Source organism: Lemur catta, chromosome 1 (genome assembly GCF_020740605.2).
Source record: "Lemur catta isolate mLemCat1 chromosome 1, mLemCat1.pri, whole genome shotgun sequence".
In the NCBI taxonomy this organism is placed as follows: Eukaryota; Metazoa; Chordata; class Mammalia; order Primates; family Lemuridae; genus Lemur; species Lemur catta.
In genome coordinates this window covers 167,619,447-167,638,954 of record NC_059128.1, presented here as the reverse complement: position 1 = coordinate 167,638,954, position 19,508 = coordinate 167,619,447, and the positions used below count along the sequence as shown (strand labels likewise).

Sequence of the window (19,508 nt, the reverse complement as noted above, 5' to 3'; positions counted from 1 at the left end):
AGGAGCCCAGCAAAGGCCAGAGACCCGGCCACAGTGCAGAGGTAGATGGGCTCAGGGGGTACCAGGAGGTGGGAACTGAAGAGCCAGAAGCCACGGTGCTGAAATGTAGGGTTAAGTCAGGACCCCAGGCTGCGGTGCAGACCTGCAGTGTGGGGTGCCATTCTACACCCCGGGAGGACAAGGACCAAGACAGTGGAATTGGAGCCGCACCTAGAAGATGAAGCAGGAGGCAGCTAGGGGAGTGGGTAACAAGGGGCCCAGAGGTCTCCTGAGGTCAGAGCACAAGTGTGCTAGGCACGGTCAGTGGGTGGGGCCCTGGAGTCCCTATGCCACTGAAGGGTCATTCCAGGCGTCCCGGAGTACCCTGGAGGTGGGGTGGAGGGGAGCGTGGCACCAATGTGGGGCTGTGTCCCAGCTTCTCTACAAAGATCGAGCACGGTCAGGGCCCCCTCTCCAGCAGTCCCAGCCTGTCTCCTCCTGAGGCCCCCTGTGAGAAGAGCTCGTCTGCTCTCTGTTACTATCGTGGTAAAACATGTATAACTTAAATTTGCCATTTTAGTCATTTTTAAGAGTACAATTCACTGGCATGAATTATATTCCCAGTGTTGTATAACCATCACCACTATCTATTTCCAAAATACACTCATCACCCAAACAGAAACTCTGCAGCCACTAGGCAATGACTTCCAATTCCCCTCCCCCAGCCCCTGGCAACCGCTGCTTACTGTCTGAATTTGCCTAGTCTAAATATTTCATTTACGTGAAATCATACAGTATTTGTCCTTTTACGTCTGGCTTATTTCACTCAGCATCATGTTTTCAAGCTCCATCCATGTTGCAGTATGTATAGAATTAAATTCCTTCTTTATAAGGTTGAACAAGATTCCACTGTATTTATCTATTCATCCATGGATGGATGCTGCAGTTGTTTCCACATTTTGTCTATTGTGAATAGTGCTGCAATGAACATTGGTGAACAAGTATCTGTTTGAGTCCCTGCTTTCAGTTTTTGGGGGTATTGCTGGATCATATGGTAATTCTACATTTAACTTTTTGAGAAACTGCCCGAGTGTCGTCCACAGCACCTGCACCATTTTACATTCCCACCAGCAATGTATGAGAGTTCCAATTCCTCCACATTCTTGCCAACACTTGTTATCTTCTGATTTTATTTTTAATAGCCATCCTAGGAGGTATGAAATGGTATCTCATTATGGTTTTGATTTGCATTCCTCTCATGCATGACTAATGATTTTGAATATTTTTTCACGTGATTATTGGCCATTTGTGTATCTTCTTTGGGGAAATGTCTATTCAAGTCCTTTGCCCATTTTTGAATTGGGTTATTTGTCTTTTCGTGGTTGAGCTGTAGAAGTTATTTATATATTCTGTCATTTAACCCTTATCAGATACATGATTTCTCCCATTTTGTAAGATGTCTTTTCACTTTCTTAATAATATCTTTTAACACACAAAATTTTTTATTTTAATGAACTCCAGTTTATCTATTTTTTGTTTTGCTGCTTGTGCCTTTGTTGTCATATCTAAGAATCCATTGCCAAATCCAAGGTCATGAAGACACCTTAGCGTTTTCTTTTAAGAGTTTTATGACTTAAGCTCTTATATTTGGATCATTCATCCATTTTGAGTTGATTTTTGTATATGGTGTAAAATAGAGATCCAACTTCATTCTTTTGCATGTGGAAATCTAATTGTTTCTGCACCATTTGTTAGAGACTATTCTTTCCCCACTGAATGGACTTGGCAACCTTGTCAAAAATCAGTTGACCATAGATGCATGAGTCTATTTCTCAACTCAATTCTATTGGTCTATATGATCCGTATGCCAGTACCAAACTGTTTTGATTACTATAGCTTTATGGTAAGTTTTGAAATTGGGAAGTGAGCTCTTCAACTGTGTTCTCCTTTTTCCAAAATTGTTATGGCTATTGGGAACCCCTTGCAAATCCATAGGAATTTGAAGACTAGCTTTTCCATTTCAGCGAAAAAAAGCTGTTGGAATTCTGATAAGGATTGTGATAAATCTGTAGATTGGTTTTGGTAGTATTGACCATGACTAGGGGCTGCTACAGCTGCCCAGATGTCCACTAGGCTGGCCCCAGGATCTACAGAGAAAAGCCTTGGCAGCTCTAGGGCCTGTGATTCAGCTGGTCAGCACCACCTGTCCTGTCCCACTGCTTTCCTCCTCCCAATTTGCCCTCAGCCAGCCTTCATCCTTCTGGGCCTCTCCTCCAGTTTCTCTGCCTGGAGGAGGAGCAGCTCTGGCTGCAGGTGCAGGGTGCTGGGCCACACCCAGGCCCCTCCAGGCCCTGATACAGCCCACCCTTCCTGCTCCCCAGGTGACAGCCAAGAGTAGCCTCGATGAGCTGGTGAGTGACCTGCTCCAGGAGGCCCACAGTGACTTGGAAAGGGTCCGTGCCATCTGGATCTGGATCTGCCATCACATAGGTAAGCCCACCTGTGGCATCACTGGGTCTAGAACCCCTTGCTGCCACTTCCTGGGGGCCTCTGCTCCCATCCCATCATCAGAGTGTGTGGAGTGAGATGGAAGGCAGGGGAGGGGGACATAGATGGCTAGACTAACAAAAGACCAACCAAGGAGGGTAAAATTCACTGTGTGCTAACAGTCTCCATGAAGGTTGGCTGGGGGTGGGGGGAAATCCCACGTGGCCCTCTGCCCATAGTCAGTGGCCAGAGCTGGGGCCACCCAGCAGAAGCCTTCCCTCCATCCCAGCTTCAGAGTAAACCTACTCCACAAAGATGAGAGGCCAGGACAGAAGGACGTCGCCAAGAAGGATGGCCATTGGTTGAGGAGAAGTTGCAGCTGTTTGAGAAGTTATTTCTACACCAGAAGTTTCATTAAGTACCAGCGCCAGGAAGGGCAGGCACTCCTCTTCCTGCTCCCACAGTGGTGACCTTTGCCACAGGTCCCAGCCCAGTCTCCAGGGTTCTCAGAGCCACTGGAGGGAACGTGGGCCTGCACAGCTGCCCACAGCTCGCCACAGGGCAGCCTTAGGAAGCTCACCGGGTCCAGCCACGCCACAGAGGTAGTTGCTAAGGGGCTGCTGCCCCTTGCTGCCATGCAAACACAAATGAGGTGATGCAGGGCTATGCTGTGGGGACTCCTAGTCCTTTGACATAAAGACCAGCAGGGTCTTTCATGACCTGCTGCCACCGGGCGTTTCCTTTGTCCTTCTGGAGCAACAGTTAGGGGTGCAGCTTAGAGGATGAGCTCACCTGGCACAGGTAGGAAGTCTCAAAAGAGAGCCTAGAGCCACCTGCTCCCACCCCAACACCATCAGCTCCGCAGGTACCTTAAAGGGACAGGATCAGAAACAGAATGCTTGGTAGGACTTTGTTTACTGCTCCCACCCCCACACCGACACACACACACACACAGAGTCCCTTTGAGCACTCAATGGCTACAGTGACTCCAGCCTCAGGGCTTCACCACAGGTCTCTTGCTCTCTTCCCAGTCCCCACATTCCCTTGTTAGTGAAGTGATGGCTCTGAGAGACCCGTCTTCTCTACTTGGGGGTGAGCTTTAACCAGAGCTCACTGTGCCCCGTGGGCCAGCGTGAGGCCTGGGCTTGGGGCCACCTGCACAGTTTCGGTGGAGTTGCATGCAGAGCTGTGTGCTGGGGCAAGTGGAGAGAGCCCACACCCCGGCGCTGTCTTGGTTCCTTCCCTCCCAAACTCTCCTCGGAGGCCTGAAGGGCCAGGTAGCCCACTCTGCCTAGGACTTCTCTTCCTCTTGCCACCTGCACAAAGAAGTGACAGTTCCCAAATCTTACTCGGGCCGGGGTCCTGCTTCCATCCAGCTCGCCATGGTTTCCTGGGGCAGGGCTGGGGCCTCCTCTCACCTCCACGCCAGCTTCACCACCTCCCAGGCCCTGATTCCTCACAGCCCCTCCTCTGCCCTCCAGAGTATGACATGGCTGCTGCCCAGGAGAAGGACCGCCAGGCCTTCAAACCCACCGACATCCTGCGGACTCAGAAGACCAACTGCGACGGCTATGCTGGCCTCTTTGAGAGAATGTGCAGGTAGGAGAGGCAGGAGCTGACCCCCAGGCCTCATCCCTGTCCCCATTCAGAAGCGCTGTGTACCTTCGCCCGCATGCCAGGCCTGAAACCTGAGTTTGCAAACTCTGCTGTGGAATCCAAGTGAGTCTTGAAAAGGTCAATTTCTCCCTTTTTAACACCAGTATAATTGACTTTGTACCATCTGCCGGGCTTCGCGATGCATTAACATAATGGCAGATGAATGCACAGAGATAATTTGGTTATAAAAAGCCCTTTTTCCACCTTCTCCCATCTCTGTGCAGCTGAAGGTTAAAAGAACGACAGGCCTGGGAACGGGAGGACAGTGGCTGCGGATGCCAAGGGGCTGTGAAAGGCCGTTCTCGGGGGAAACTAAAGATCTCCCAGCTGAAAAGATTTGTCAGTTGGAAAGCTGAATCAGTAGGAAGCAACTTCTCTCTGAGCCTTTGGGCTCCATTTTCAGCACTGAGGGAAGTGAACGTGTGGCCAGGTAGCTGGGGCTGGAGACAGCTCTGGCCTGAGCAGGAGAATGGGCCGTTGCTGGTTCCCAGTGACTCGGGACAGGCTGGGGCTGGAGGAGGCCTGCTGACCCGCCACCCCCAGCATCCTGTCCAGCTCTCTGAGGTCTGCTGGTCCCTTCAGGAAACCATCAGCTAGCCCTTGACTGAGAGCCCCTCCCCAGGGGGTGATGAATGGCTGCCTACTTCTCTGCCAGCCTCTGGGAGTAGGTCTTCTCGGGCACCCAGATGTCAGCCCACCAGGACTGCAGTTGGCAATTTATCAAACCAAATATAAGGCATACTGAGTCCACAGGTGAGCAGCTGCCAGGCACCCGGAACATGCAGCTTATTCCTGGCCTGAGCCCCATTGTACTGCCCCCCATCCCCATCCCCACTGCCAGCCACAGACGTGCACCTGGCCCCGTGTTGCTCCAACCCTCCTGTTCCACTCCCTGTTCTTCCCTTTCCTCACTTCCAAGGCGCACCCCTGAGACCACAGCCCCAGGGGCAACCAGGGCAGGGCAGGGTGCAGAGGACGCCACCCTGGCCACTCCCCACACACTCCTCAGAGCAGCCCTCTGCACCGCTCCATTCCTACTGCCACTCCCCATCCCACACCCAGGAGCCCCCACCTCCCTGGGGGCCTCCTCAGGAACCTGGGTCCTCACCGGCCTCCCTGCCCAGGTTCCTCTCGCCCTGGGTTCCTGAGCATGACTAAAGGTTCACACTGTCCTGCAAAGTCTTCCAAACTCTGATCTCAGCCACCTTTCCAGCCCTGCATGTTGTGACACTGCGTACTTCCATCTCCTCATGTGCGCCTGCCCTGTCCCTAATGCCCTCCCAGGCCCCACTGCAGGAGGGCCCCACCACCTTCCCCTCCCCCTATGTTCTTGGCACACCTGTGCACTCACTCATGCATTGCCTTATGCTTTTATTTAATAACATTTTTAGATTTAAAAAATACAGTTCCTTGTAGATGATTTATAAAATGCACTACAGTGAAAGGAAGAAATTGTTACTCTGAATCCCACCACTGACAGCTGACACTGTTAACATGGTATCATTTTCCTTTCTTGACTTAGGTCCATGCATATAGGCATTCCCCGTGTGCATTTCCTCTGATCCATCTTACAGATTTTCTAGGTCTGTATGTGTCTTTAGCTCTCTCTCTTTCTGCTTCCCTAATGAATACCCATCTCAGAATCTTACACCCAGGAGGCCCTCAATAGACATTTATGTAACAGAATGACAGGAAATGGTAGGATGTTCCTAGCAGACTTCTGTGAAATGGGCCTTATTCTCCTTTTAAATAATGAAATAACCACCAGTCAGTTTTCAGCTTTATTTTTGCCTCGCTTCTTTCGGAATGTGATTTTTTTCATCTGATTTTGCAAATTTGAAAACACCTGGGTGTTTCTTTTTTTAAGTTACAGGCTACATCCTTCTTTGTCCAGTATGAGCTTTCTAGCATACTATAGAAGGAGTGCCAGATTCAAAGCCAGAAAGACCGGGTTTACTCATTAGTGGCGTATCCTTTATCCAGTGCAAGCATTCTAGCATGCTGTAGAGGGAGTGGCAAGGTTAAAGCCAGAAGGACCTGGGTTCCAGTCCTTAATTTGCCTCTTAATAGTTTTCTTCATTTTCGTAAGGTGCTTAAGCTCCTGCAGCCTGTTTTCTCATCTGTGCATTGAGGACTACATTACCTTCCTGGCAGGACTGTAAGACCAAACGAGAATGTGCAGTTTGGGGTTTGCTAACCTGATTTGGGGTGTGTATTTTTTAATCTTCCCTGAGTATCGGAATGCTTTTGCTCTGTGGAGCTTTCCTGCAGACCATGGTGGCCCACATAGACTCAGAAAACTGACACTTGGCTTGAGTGAAACTGTCAGCTTTGTGCCTGGTCCGGGATACTTAACAACGGCCATATCCTGGCCTACAGCGGATCATTAAAACACATCCCAACATTTTGCATCATTTAAAGTTAGTTTCACCCTGGCAATTACCACGTACAAAATTCCTCACGCTGCCTAGGAACAATAGCTCACCGTTCCCTGAATTCCTTTAGCTTTTGCTTTAAAGATCAGAAGCCTATCTATGCATCACTTTCTTATTTCTCTTTACCTTTAAAACTGCTGGAAGTTTGGTAAATTCATTAGCTAATTCCTTAATAACTGAAGACGTGTAATCCACACTTGCTGATTTGTCCCTGAGTGGTTGTCAGGGTGGTCTCTCGGCAAGAGCTGTAGCCCCATGGCCGTCATTACTTCCTGCCTGTCCATTCCGCCCACCTCCCTGCAACGGCCTTGTTAAAGATTGATTTCACAAAGTAATTTGCTGGGGGATTCGGATACCTTCACATCACTCGCTTCCTTCTTATCTTTCCCATGTTACTGACGTGGGGTGTTTCTGTTATTGCCTTTGCTTGTAGCTGCTGGTCCAGTTCTTTCAGACTTCCTACCGCCAAGCATGAATGTCTCCCTTTTTGCCCCGATTGCCCACATCCTTAATTGATTCTGCCTCATTTCCTGCAGGAGCCAAGCTTAATTCCCCAGACTCCTGCCACTGAGCCAGTCCCCAGTAAATCCTCTTCCCCTGCTATCACAGCTCTAGCACCACCAGCTAGCAGATTGTTCAGGGACTTTGGAAAAAGCCATGAGCTTATTACCAGTTTCAGGCTGTGATGCTGAGGGGACTGGTTGTCACCAATCAGATGTCGGCTGGTGTTACATTCATCCTCCAGCTGTCACAGAGCACGGGCAAGGCATGTGCTGGTCAGACGGCTGCTTCTGGTTAGGACATCGTGCTAACCAGGTCCTACAGTCTCACGGTCCTACGACATCACTTGGTTCCAAAGGCCCCAAAAGATGGGTAGTGGCCTTCTGAGCCTTCTGGGAGATGCAGATTAGTCGGATAACCTCAAATTATTGTCGAATCTGACTTTGTCATATAAGCCCTTTGAAAAGGACATCTAAACTCCCCCTACCCTTATAGATAGGGTGGCACCCACAAATGAGTCATGTCACCATAGCAAACCATCTTTTCATTTCACTCTGTATACTACCCATAAGTTTATAGATTAAAACAAAATTTTGATTTGCAAAAGGGCTGATGCAATGCAAAGGCTCCTGAATTGTGCATCAGGACAATTGTGTCCCGGTGCTGCTTCAGCCACTGGCCAGCTGTGTGTCCCCAGGCAAGGTGGTTCCCTCTCTGAATTGCTGACTCCTCATCTGTTGGAGAGGAGGTCTCCTGAGGCTCTACCCTGGGCCTTGGGTTGAGAATTATTAGTATTATCATGACTACAAGTTACTGATCCAGCCTTTAAGATAGTGTAAGGAAAAGGAAAGGGGACCACATAGCAGAAATATAAAGACACTGTCATATTACAAGAAATCAAGTGCATAAATTGTGAAAGATAAGTCATGGTTTGTTTGTGCTGCTGCAGTATAGAAACCACAATATTGTCAACAAAATACCAAATGAAAAGCATCCTTTATTATCTCTCCTACAGTTATGGTGCCTCACTCCTGTTGCTCCCCACTTGGCTGAGACATCCTGGGAGAGGTGACCAGAGTTGGGCAAGTGACGGTCAGAGCCCACTGCCCACCCAGACATTTCAGTTACGCTGCTGCTAGCCCTGGCCATGGTGCTGGGTGGAGCACAATATAACCAGAGTGAGGGAGATGAAGCCCAACTACACAAGCACCTTCTAAGCCTCACGTGGTTCCTATGGTGGGGCCTGGGCCATCTTCGTATAAAATGACAGTCACAGTCTTGACCTGCCACCTACTTGATTAATATCTGACAGTATATAACCCACCAAACTAGAACACACAAATCTTTTCTAAATAAGAAGGGTAATGCATTCATAGACGCCTCAGCAGCTTTAGGGACCACCAAGGATAACCCAGGTAATGACACTGCCTTCGGCTTAGCTGCACCTCTGTTTGGTCCTGCTCCATCAGGCCACATTTGATGGCCATGTGGTCCTTTGCACCCCTCAGGGCTTCTCTGGTTGGGTCCCTAAGGCCTGACACTTGCTGGGGAGGCGGCTGCAGCCTGCTCCAAGTCCTCCAGGGTGCTCCAAGGATGCGTGCTCAGGGCATCAGTATCCAGGTTTCAGGGTGGCTTGGGACAAGCTGTGCAGGTGGCACTGGGGTTGTCGAGACTGTAAAGTAAAGCCGAGGGTCCGCAGCCTGGGGTTGTTAAATAGATCTCCTCTCCTCGGGTGATATTTGGGCTCTAGGCTGACGGGTCAGAGCTCTTCTGGAGGTGGAAATGTTTCTGGCCCTCTGGCCCTCCTTCACTGCTCTCGCAGCTCCTGCCACAAAGTTAATTCCTCCTCCCTTGGGCTCCACAGGCTTTGCTTACACACTGGCATTTTAGTGACAGTTCACATATCTGCCCACCTTCCACCTATGAGCCCATCTGGGGCAGCCACTGAGCCTTATTTTTGGAGTTTCATTTTATGATATTGTTGTGTTGTATTGTACCAGGTCATGTTGTATTATCCCCTGGTGCCTGCCACCGTGCTTTGTACACAGCGTACGCAGTCAGTGACCTTTCGATGACATGGAAGAGTCTGGGTCATCCTGACTAGCAGGCAGTGGCTGGACACAAAACTCCTATGAGTTCCACAGTCATTGTCTTATACAGATGGATTATTTTGCATGAGATTTATAGATTATTAACAATAATGCTTTACATTATGACTTCATCTGTCCAATTCATCTTGCGCATTGCTGCCAGGTAATAAATTACCCTCACATCATCATCAAACAGGCATTAGCTTACAGCTGAGGTCATTTCTTCATCGTTTGTCTGCCCCGGGCATCCCCCACGGCCCTCCCAGCTTCTCCTCGGCCTGTCAGAGGGGAAACAACCCCTGGAGATCATTCCATGCCAACCTTTCTTTCTGCCCATGATGAGCCTGGCGAGGCCACCCTGGAGGTCACCTTTAGAGCTGGGAGGTGACCTCACTTCCTGTTTTCAGCCTAGCAGCCACCACCCCCACTCAGAGCAGTACAGGTGGACATTGCTGCCACTTGCCTCTTCTTCCTCCAGCCCTTTCCGGGGTCGGGGGAGGCTCTCACTGCTGCTCCCCAATGTGGAGGTCCTCTCGCCTTCACTCCGTCCCCTTGCAGGGAGGATAGCCCCGTGGGCACACTGCCTGGGATGTGGCTTCTCCCAGGCAGAGTTCGAGCCAGGCACCACTGCCCGCACCACTGCCCATCCGCTTTACCCCAGCACCTGGCGGCTGCATGGATGCCTAATGCTTCTTGCCCCCTTGACTCCAGGCGGCTCTGAGCAGAGGACAAGCGTCAGTGGGCAGCATGTCCAGAGGTCCACAGCGCCACTCAGTCGGTTCTCCTTAATGAAAAACGAGCCATTCTCCAAACCCCGTTGTTCCCAGGATGCCCCTTATCCCTCCACAGCGTACTAGCAAGTGATATGCACAGACGGGAATGGGAATTAATTCACCGAAGAATGTAATTTTAAATAGTATTTATGGATTTCGTTCCAATTCTAAAACACATAATCATTATTAAAAATTTAGAAAATATAGTCAAGTTTAAAGAAGAAAATTATAATCACTCATAATCCCACCGCCCAGAGATCGGTGCCTTTTGCACTGACTCTCACCCTGTCCTTCCCTCCCCCCACCAACGTGTGCACGCATGTACACACGCACCGACGTACTGATCGGAGACTTAGCTATGCCCTTGTCAACTAGCACGGTGTCAGGAGCACTGCTTACCTCACTCGGTATTTTTCACATTTCTTCTCACCCAGTCTCTATGTGAATGGGACTCGCCTCCTACCAAAGGCCCGCCCCACCCACACTTCCAGCCCACCCCTCTGGCCTGGCTCGTGACCCTCCCCTGACGGCAGAGGAGTGAGCCAGGGGTGCTCCAGGGGCGTGGCTGCACCTCCTCCCCTCCCCCGGGCTCCTTGGCCCTGTCTCCTGCTCCAGAAGTCCAGAAGTCACCTATTCATGGCCTTTTCCAGCAGAAAACCCTGACACCAGGGTCTAGTTTCTCTTGCTGTCTGCCCCCACCCCCTGTCACTCCTAAAATCCTTCCCGCGGGGCCAGGCCCCAGCTGGTCTGTTCTCCTGGGATTCCCCAGAGAGGCTGGGAGGCCTGAATGTGGTTTGTGCAGCTGCAGGCAGAAGGGTGGGGGCTGTGAAACGTCTAAGCTCCTAGGGAACCTCCGTGTGTGTGGCCCAGAGCCCCCGCAGGTGAGGGCCCGTGAAGGCAGAGGGGGAACATGGAATCGTTACAGGCATGTGAAGTAACACCAGTGGCAGGGAGATTAAAATCTGCGAACCTTCCACACACCACTTTTTATTTCAATGACTCTCTCAACAAATGATATGTCAATATGGATCAGTAATATTTAATCCAATATTCTGCTGATGTTTAATTATATATTCATTTTTGTAGGGAAAATTCCCCCCATTCTTATGGTAAATGCATGGCCGTTTCACCCCATTGCCCCGAGAGGCTCCATGGCCCTCTTGTTTAGAGCAGCCGAGGCTGCAGTGCTGGTCCGTGGACGGCCCCAGCCCCCGCGGGCCGCTCGCTGACACAGCCTGGCGGACGTCCCGACTACAGCCTCCGCCCATGCGAGCAGAGTGCAGGGTCAGCACCGTGTGCAGCGCTGGGCAGCTGGTGCGGTCCTCAAAGGAGCCCCATCACAGGGTCATCACACGGTCCTAGGTGTCATAGATTTCTGTATTTACTATACCAATTTTTCACAAGTGCAAATACAGTATCTTAAGAAGGGGCACCTTTTTCTAATTGACACAAGTCCCCAGAAGGGCTAGCAGGGGGTGTCCCTAGGTCAGACTAGCAGTGAATTGTCCACATACTCCATCCCCTCGGCTGTCTGGAGCAGGGCAGGCATGCTGAGGAGGTAGGCCAGTTGGCCACGGCAGGATATTCAGGGGTCTTGCTTGGGCCTTGGGGTGGTGCCCACAGCCCAGGCCTGAGCCTCAGGGTTTCTGCTCTAAATGCCTAGAGTACGTGGTCCCTAGCGGTGACCCCTGCCTATCCCCCTGTCCAGGTTCCCAGAGAGTGGGGCCAGCTCCGCTGTGAGCAGCAAGGGAGCACAGTGTCAAAGGACCCCAAAGCTCGGGTTGAGTGGTCAGCATTTCCACTCCCCAAAGGACAGACAGCTGCAGGAGACTCCAAAGTCAGGGCCGGAGCAGCCAGTCAGCGAATAACCCCAGTGCACTGTAGTGGCCCGTGGGCCATGTTCGCAGGGTACAGACCTGTGAGTCAGAGGGCACGGGCCAGTCCCCCCTGGGTCAGGGCTGGAGACACCAGCTTGCCTGCCCACGGGTCCCTGTACAGACATCCTTGGGAGGATATAGCAGGGACATAGGGCCCCACGTTCCTCTGCACCCTCGCAGTCAGTGCCCCTACCCCTCACCCGTGTCATGAGACCCATCTCTTCAGTCACGTGTCCAGAGGTGTCCTGGCTCTCCCAGCAGCTGTGCTCACCCCTTCCGTGTAGGTTTTGGCCCAAGAACATTGTCATTTCTCTGGCTCCCGTGTTCTTGGGGCCGTCCTCACACGTGCCTTCATTTTTCCCTCCTGAAGAGCTGCTTGTGGAGCGTGTCACACGGGCTCTGGGGAGGAACATTTCAGAAGTGATCTGAACAGTCTCAGGGGAGGAGCAGACAGCAGAGACTGCAGCCAGCCGTGTGTCCCCTGCCCTCACTCCCAGACAGACGCCCTCAAGGCTGTGGCTATGTGAGTGTGTGGGAGGCAGGGAAAAGGAGAGACCAGGGAGGACTGACGGACAGCAACACGCCTGAGGCCTGGGGCTGCAGACAGATGGACTCGGGCCAGCAGGAGCCCCCCTCAGACCCCCATCCTTCCCCCAGGATTGCTGGAGTGCAGTGCATGACTGTGCCTGGCTACTCCAAGGGCTTTGGCTACCAGACGGGGCAGAGCTTCTCTGGGGAGTTTGACCATGCCTGGAATGCTGTGTACCTGGAGGGAAGATGGCACTTGGTGGACAGCACCTGGGGCAGCGGCCTGGTGGACACCACCACCTCCAAATTCACCTTCCTGTAAGTACAAGCCTCGGTGTCTGTCTGCTGGGTGCCTGGTCCGTGGAAATGGAGGAGGCAGCAGGGGGGGAAGGCCAGGGAGGATCTACATGCAGTGTGCCTGAATCCCCTCTCAGGCTCCTCACAGCTCCCTCCACCAAGGCGCTAAAAGCCTCCAGCACTTGCCCACAGGCCTCATGCGAAAGGAAAAGCAGGGCAAAGATGCTTCTTTAATTGTTGGCAGGTTCCCTACGGGTCTACAGTCTACTGACTGTTTCACTGTGCAGGCATGCCAGAATGTTCTCCTGCCGCTCTGCTCAGACACCAGGTTCCTCCTCCCCTCTGGGCCAAATGAGACCATGGCACATCTCCAAGGAAGGGGCTGTGGATTTGTGGGAAGGGGTGCCGCGGGTGGTGCGGGGCCACTATGAGCCATGTGGGGCAGGTAGCTGGGGTGCAGGGGACGCGAAAGGAGCTCTGGCCAGCCCTGGCCTTAACTAAGGCCATGCACAACATTATTCGTGGAACATGATGTCCACCAGCAGCTCAGATCCCTTTCTATTCAGAAAAGTGAGTGTGCACTCTGATTTTTGCAGCTTAAATCTTGGCATTCCCACACATGGGACAAATACAAGCCATGTGCACACATACCCTACACATGGGGCTTGCATGCTCACAGACGCCTCCTTCACCTCCATTTCTCTGGACACTGCTCTCCCCAGACGGGGTGAAGCCTCCCCCATCGTGGGATGAGCCTCCCCATTCTCGTCTTGAGCCCCTTCGCCGACCTCCCGAGAGCCAGCCCTCAAGTCGGCCCCAGGGAGCCACAGAGACAGACGGGGTGGAGGCCGAGCCTTCGCACACCTCCACTGCCCGGCACCTGGTCTGCGGGTTGTGCCTCTGCTCAAATTTCTGTTTGTCTTTGAGAGCAGGGGAGCCCAGCCCTCCGGACTCCCCAAGTGCTAAGAGCAGGCCATGGTTTCAGGCCTCAGACCCTGCCTTGGCTCCAATTTCTGGAAGCATCCACTGAGGAGGAGTTTCCAGTGTCCATGTTAGGATTCCCATCTGAGGTGTCGATAGGACCCCTCCTGTAGGTGTGTTAGCCAAAAGAAAGGCCCTAAAGATGCCCTGTTGGCCCCACCTCCTGCACAGAGCCAGGTGCAGGCTGACCCCGCATGAATACTGACCAGCTTGTCCTCTGCTCCAGCTACAACGAATTCTACTTCCTCACCCACCCTGCTCTGTTCATCGAGGACCATTTCCCAGACAACAAGAACTGGCAACTGCTGAAGCCGCCTCAATCTCTAAGGCAGTTCGAGAACAACATGTATCACAAGAGTGAATTCTACAACAAGGGGATGCTGAGTGCCCACCCAGAGACTTCCGTAATCAGGACAGGTGAGCCCAGAACAGGTGCCAGGCTGGTGCGCCGGCGGCAGGGGCAGGGCAGTCTGTGCTGTGCCTCCAGGAGCCCCCCTGAGGCTGCCTGCCAAGCCCCCCATGTGGCCACGGGCGTGGAGGTGTGCAGCAGCTGCTGAGCAACCAGGCCATCAGGCCATCGAGGCAGGGGTTGGCCATGGGCCACATGGGCAGGGACAGAGGCTCACTCACACTGGCATAAACCAAGAAGGGGGCGTGTCAGGAGGCTGCAGGTTTCCCAGCAGCGAGGGCGGGACACACAGCCTGGCCTGTCACAGAGCGGGTGCTGGAGGCTCCCGAGCTGGTGAGTGTCTGTCAGCGCACGCAGGGAAGAGGACTGCCTCCCCCGCTGCACGCGGCCTCCTGGCTGAGCTGCCCTGCAGAAGCCGGCTGGCCTGCTATGTCTCCCCCAAACTCCTGGCAGAGAGAACGTGTGGGCCCAGCGGTCGGTATCTGTGTGTCAGTGGTCACGGAGTGAGGTCAGGGAGCAACAGAGGTTTTCTCAGAGGAGTAGGGGTGGTTCCCCCCAGGACAGAGGATTGGGCAGCTTCCTTAAGGAGGTAGCCACTGAGCTTGGTCTCGGGAGGTGGAGAACAGGTGGGTAGTCAGGGGCAGATGTGTTCTAGGCAGTGAGAGGAAGGAGGGGGCACAATAAGCCCCCCACTTCCAAACTGAAGCACCCCAAATGAGCACTGGGCTCCAGGGGGCTCGGCCTGGCCTGCCCGGTACCCCCTCCCTGGAGGCAAGACCCAGCCTGTTCCAGCCGGCTTCCCTGGGGGTGGGCAGTGCAGGACGAGGAGCTTAGCTGCCTCCTGTGGCTGGCCGGGGCTGGCATCCGCCCTCCCCCCATGGGGGCCATGGCATCTGTGGGCCTAGCCGGGGGGCCAGAACTGGGTCATGAGAAAGGCCCATGTCTCTTATGCCTCTCCAAGGCCCCAGGGCCAGGCACACAGCCTGGGCCCACTGCAGGGCTCAGTGAGTTGGGCAGCCCACCCTCCCACACCTCAGCCAAGGACTGCCTGTCGGCACAGTCTCTGCCACTGGGAAGCCTCCACAGGTCCCAGACAGGAGGCCTGAGCTCACACTGGCCATTGGGGTGGCCTGAGGGTGGGCCCAGAGTGTTGGGGGCAGCAGGGGAGCACAGGTGCCCCCAAGTTAGTTCCAACTGATCTGTCCCTTCCACCACGCAATGGTTTCCTTAACCAGGTTGCTGAGTTCTTGCGTACTCTTCAAAACTGCAAACACCTGGCAGCTCCTGCTGCTGAAATAACAGCGTGAGGGTGCTCACTTTGAGACTCTGTCTCTACACGTGCACCGGGGCGAGAGCCTGTGCAGTCTGGTCCTCCAGGCCATGGCACCACGGGAAGGAAGCCACCAGGCCACCGCAACATCAGACTAACATCATTGGGTTGAGTTTGCCTTTTCAAGAGACATAAAAATATAAATCTCAGACTTTTTAGTTTGTAGTGTTCTAAAACTTGATTCCATATTTGTGGTACACATGTAAGGAATATTTCTTTGCAGTAGCTAGTTGTGCTAAGAGTGGGGATGAGAAGGAAACAGAAGAGGGAAACTGAGGTGGGCACCAAGGAGGGGAAGGAAGAGCCCAGATGGGGGGCTGGGAAACCAGCAGGATCCAAGAGAAAGCTAAGGGGGGGTGCGGGAAGGAGGCGGCAGGGAGCATGGGAAAGGGCCACGGGCTCCCACAGAGGGCCCCGAGGGGTCACTGGCCATTCATTTCAAGTCTTCCCAGTCACTCAGCACACCTTTGGCAAGAACCCTCTGGGCCAGGCACCATGACCAGGCACCAGGACATGGCAGGAAATGAGACAGGCTGGCCCCTTCCCCATAGAGCCTGTAGCCCCGCAGGGAGTGCAGACATTACACAAAAGTGCTCACCCGATTAATTACAACAGTGGTAAGTTCTCTGGAGGAAAGCCAAGGTCAGGAAAGAGGCTTCCAGGGAAATCAGCCTCACCTGACGGGCCGAGTAGACTTCTTTGCCGTCAGGATTTTATGGTGAGGCCTTATCCAGGCTTGGGGGAGGCGGTGGGGAGGGAGGACCTGAGGCTGAAGGGGTGTGGCCCTGGAGGGTCTCAGAGGATGCCCTGACACTGGAGAGGCAGGAGACAGGACTCTCCATGGGTCTCCAGTTTGAGGGGCTCGGAGTGAGCCCGGGGGTGAGCAGGTGGACGTTTGCACAGGAGCCCTCGGGCTGCTGTGTGGGGTGCTAGGTGACGCTCCACAATCAAAGGTGAATGGCAGGGGGATCTGGACCTCATGGCGTGGGAGGTATTCACAACCAGCTCTGATGTAAGATGGAACAGGACAGGACTATGAGCAGTGGAGGCTGAGACCGCCTCTGCCTGCTGAGCTGGTCTAGAAGAAGCGAGAGGAAGGGAGGGTTTCCACCTAGGGGATATCAAGCCTGTTGATCTTGGTCACTTTCCTTTGGAGGTTACCATGGAACAGATGTGGCTGAAGGCAGGCACCTCTGCCTCCCCAGCGAGAGCGTCTGAGCCCAGGCCAGGGAGAGGTTACTACTGAGCATGGCTCACACAGCCTGTCTCCTTCCTTTGCCCTCATCTGTGAACAGGGTCGGGGTGGGGGTGGGGTTGCTGAGGCTGGCAGCAGATGACCAGCTTTTGAGAGATGGCAAGGTCAGGCTCTCAGAGAATCCACTGCTCCTCCGCGTGGTCCTAGGAGCCAGGGAGAAACAGATAGGTGAGTCCTCATGGGCTCCAAAGACCAGAGAAGTGACCACGTGTCCCTGAAAATCAATGACCAGGACAAAGAAAGACAAAACTGCAGGGTAAGGGGAGAGACAGAGGGAGGGGGGGTGCGAAAGACCCTCCTGTGCACGCATGACCCTTCAGGGTCCCATTCTAGACACATGGCTACGGCACAGCTAGGTGAGAAGCGGGGGGTAGGGGAGGTGGGGAGCAGGGAAGCACCCCACCCAGCCCCCTGAGCACAGTCTCCTGGAGTGAGGCCATTGCACCTAGATTGGAAGGTCATGTGCTGACATGACAGCTATTGGTACTGTAACAAACAGACGCTGGAGGGAGCAGTGTGTAAGCAAGACCTGGGCCTTGGGGGAGATGGTGCCCTTCTGCCCCTGGGTCGTCTCTGGAATCACACAGCCTTCACCTGATGGGAATCAAAGGGCTGGGATGGACATATACAGCTGGTGGCACATTTTTCTTGACACCCCGCCCCCAGCTTTCAGCTCGCTCAAAGAGATCCACCTAAAGGGGTAGAGGAACCCTTCTGGGGGTGTGCTGCAGCCGGCTGGTACTGTGCGCAGTAATGTCATATCTGTGGCTTAAAATCAACCATGGTGAAAGTATTTACACCACAGAAATGGGCAAATGCTGCAAGTGAGGGCTATTTTTCCCCCAGAGAGATAGTTGTTAAATACTTATCAGCGCATCAGCACGTACTGGACCCGTCTCTTCTGACCCCGACTTTCCCTCCACAGTGAACGGGAAGGCCACAGTCACCATCGAGAGCTGTGCCCCAACGCTGTTCATGTTCATGCTCAACGGCAAGCAGGAGCACGGGCTGCTGAGCTTCAGGAAGAACGGGATGAAGCTGGAGGTGTACCCTCCAACCATGGGCACCCACAAGCTGCAGATCTTCGCCAAGGGCAACTCCGACGTCTACAGCTCAGTGCTGGAGTACACACTCAAGTGCAACTACGTGGACATGGGTGTCCAGCTGCCAGCTGAGCTGCACCAGCCCGTGGGCCCCAGCTGGTTCTCAGAGCAGATGGGCATCACAAAGCCGTCTCACCCTGACCCCCTCATCCACACCAGCGATGGCCGCTGCTCTATCAGCCTCGGCGTGGAGGACGGCATCAGCGTCCTGGCTTCCCTGCATGGAGACGACGGCCCCATCACCGAAGAGACGCAGCGGCGCTACATCTTCCAGCTGCACCGGGAGAAGCGGGTAGAGCTGAAAGTCCAGCTGCCACATGCTGGCAAGTTTGCCCTCAAGATCTTTGTCAAGAAGAGGCAGGAACCAGGAAACTACGTCTTTGTCTTCAATTATCTCCTGTGCTGTGCCAACACCAAGGTGAACTGGCCCGTCTTCCCTGAGAGCTTTGGCAACTGGGGGCAGGACAATGAGCTGCTGGAGCCCCTGTCGGGTGTGCTTCCCGCCAACCGGAACGTCCCGTTCAAATTGAAGCTGCATGGTATTGCCAAAGTCCTGGTGAAGGGGCAGGACACGTGGCCCCTGACCCTGAACCATGAGGGCTACTGGGAGGGCAGCTGCAGCACGGCCGGCTGCCAGGAAGTGTACGTCATGGTGCTGGAGAACGCCAACCACAACTTCTACTCCTACATCCTGAAATACAAAGTGAATGCCCAGTGAGGGCCTGGGCCCCGGTGTACCCTCCAGAGGGCCAAGGCCAGGCCTGCCCGGGGAGGGCCCAGAGGCAGTGCAGAGAGCCCTGGGCACCACTGAGTCTGCATGCAATCACATCTAGGCCTCTGCCTCAGTGTCCCTGCTCTGCTGCAGGAGCTGTGATATTTACTTTCTGAAGGCTTCACTCCATTGTCGCCCTGGCCAAGGGGACAGAGGCAAAGGCTCTTTAGAAGAAAAAGGTGCTATGTAAATCCAAGGTATTGTAAACTGTACACCAGCGCCCAGATGCCCCCTTCTCGTGTTAATGCTGTTGTTGTTGTTATAGGGTTGATGTGGGAAAGCAGGGATATTGCCCAGGCTAAAAGCTTTTCACATGATGCTTAGAGAATGCTCCTCCACGCCCAGGAGGAACATGATTTGCAAGGCTAAGTCATCCTTGAATCGCAGAGCCCCTTTCAAGCAGCGTGACCGTGTTTCCTGACAGCTCCAGCCCCCCAGGGAATGTCAGACTATCATCTCCTCCCAGACCTGACCATCTTCTGCATTCCTGCTGCCTCTTCATTAGCTGCTTCTTATTCCTCAAGAGCCCTAGGAGAAAGGGGTGGAGAGGACACTTGCCGACCCACAACTGGCTGGAGGCTGAGTGCCTCCACAGTCCCTGTGCATAGCTGGGAACATGACAACCAGAAGGTGTGAGGAGACTCCAAAGAAAGAGCAGCCAGTGCCCACTGTGGGTGTCCTTGTGGAAGGCCGGGGACAGAGGGACACCGCTGGCTGTCCTGCAGCCTGAGTCTCAGGGTATGAGACCTCCAGCTCTGTGCTCCTAGAGGAATGTGCAGGGCAGCGAGTTCAGTCTCAGGGTGAGGGTGCCTCCAGGCCCTCTCAGCCCGACCCCCGCCTCTCCCCTCACAGGAAACCTGTAGATAACCCTAAGTAAAGGCCCCGCGGAGACCAGGTGAGTGAGCAGTGAGTACAGCGACTGCAGCAGAGCCAGCGAGACTTGCAGGGTAATGGGGCTCTGCCTGCCCCCACAGTCTACCAGCAAAGCCATGGCTGGGGAGACCTCCAGCGATGTGGGAACAGTTTTTGTGCTCG

General features: G+C 53.7%; 1 protein-coding gene across 5 annotated transcripts in view; it reads left to right on the top strand.

The window, feature by feature from the left end:
- KY (kyphoscoliosis peptidase) overlaps nt 1–18,855 on the top strand; it is a 43,444-nt gene extending 24,589 nt beyond the window's left edge. For 2 of the 5 annotated variants that reach the window (XM_045539100.1, XM_045539096.1), the window contains 5 exons: nt 2,361–2,469; nt 3,948–4,065; nt 12,456–12,644; nt 13,831–14,021; nt 17,524–18,679. In XM_045539100.1, coding sequence (XP_045395056.1) covers nt 2,361–2,469; nt 3,948–4,065; nt 12,456–12,644; nt 13,831–14,021; nt 17,524–18,419 — 1,503 coding nt within the window. In that variant the 3' untranslated portion in view covers nt 18,420–18,679. Of the gene's footprint in view, nt 1–2,360; nt 2,470–3,947; nt 4,066–12,455; nt 12,645–13,830; nt 14,108–14,154; nt 14,245–17,523 lie in introns of those variants that run through there. The other 3 variants (XM_045539106.1, XM_045539105.1, XM_045539097.1) reach the window with 2 other exon arrangements.
- Nucleotides 18,856–19,508: the final 653 nt, after the last annotated feature.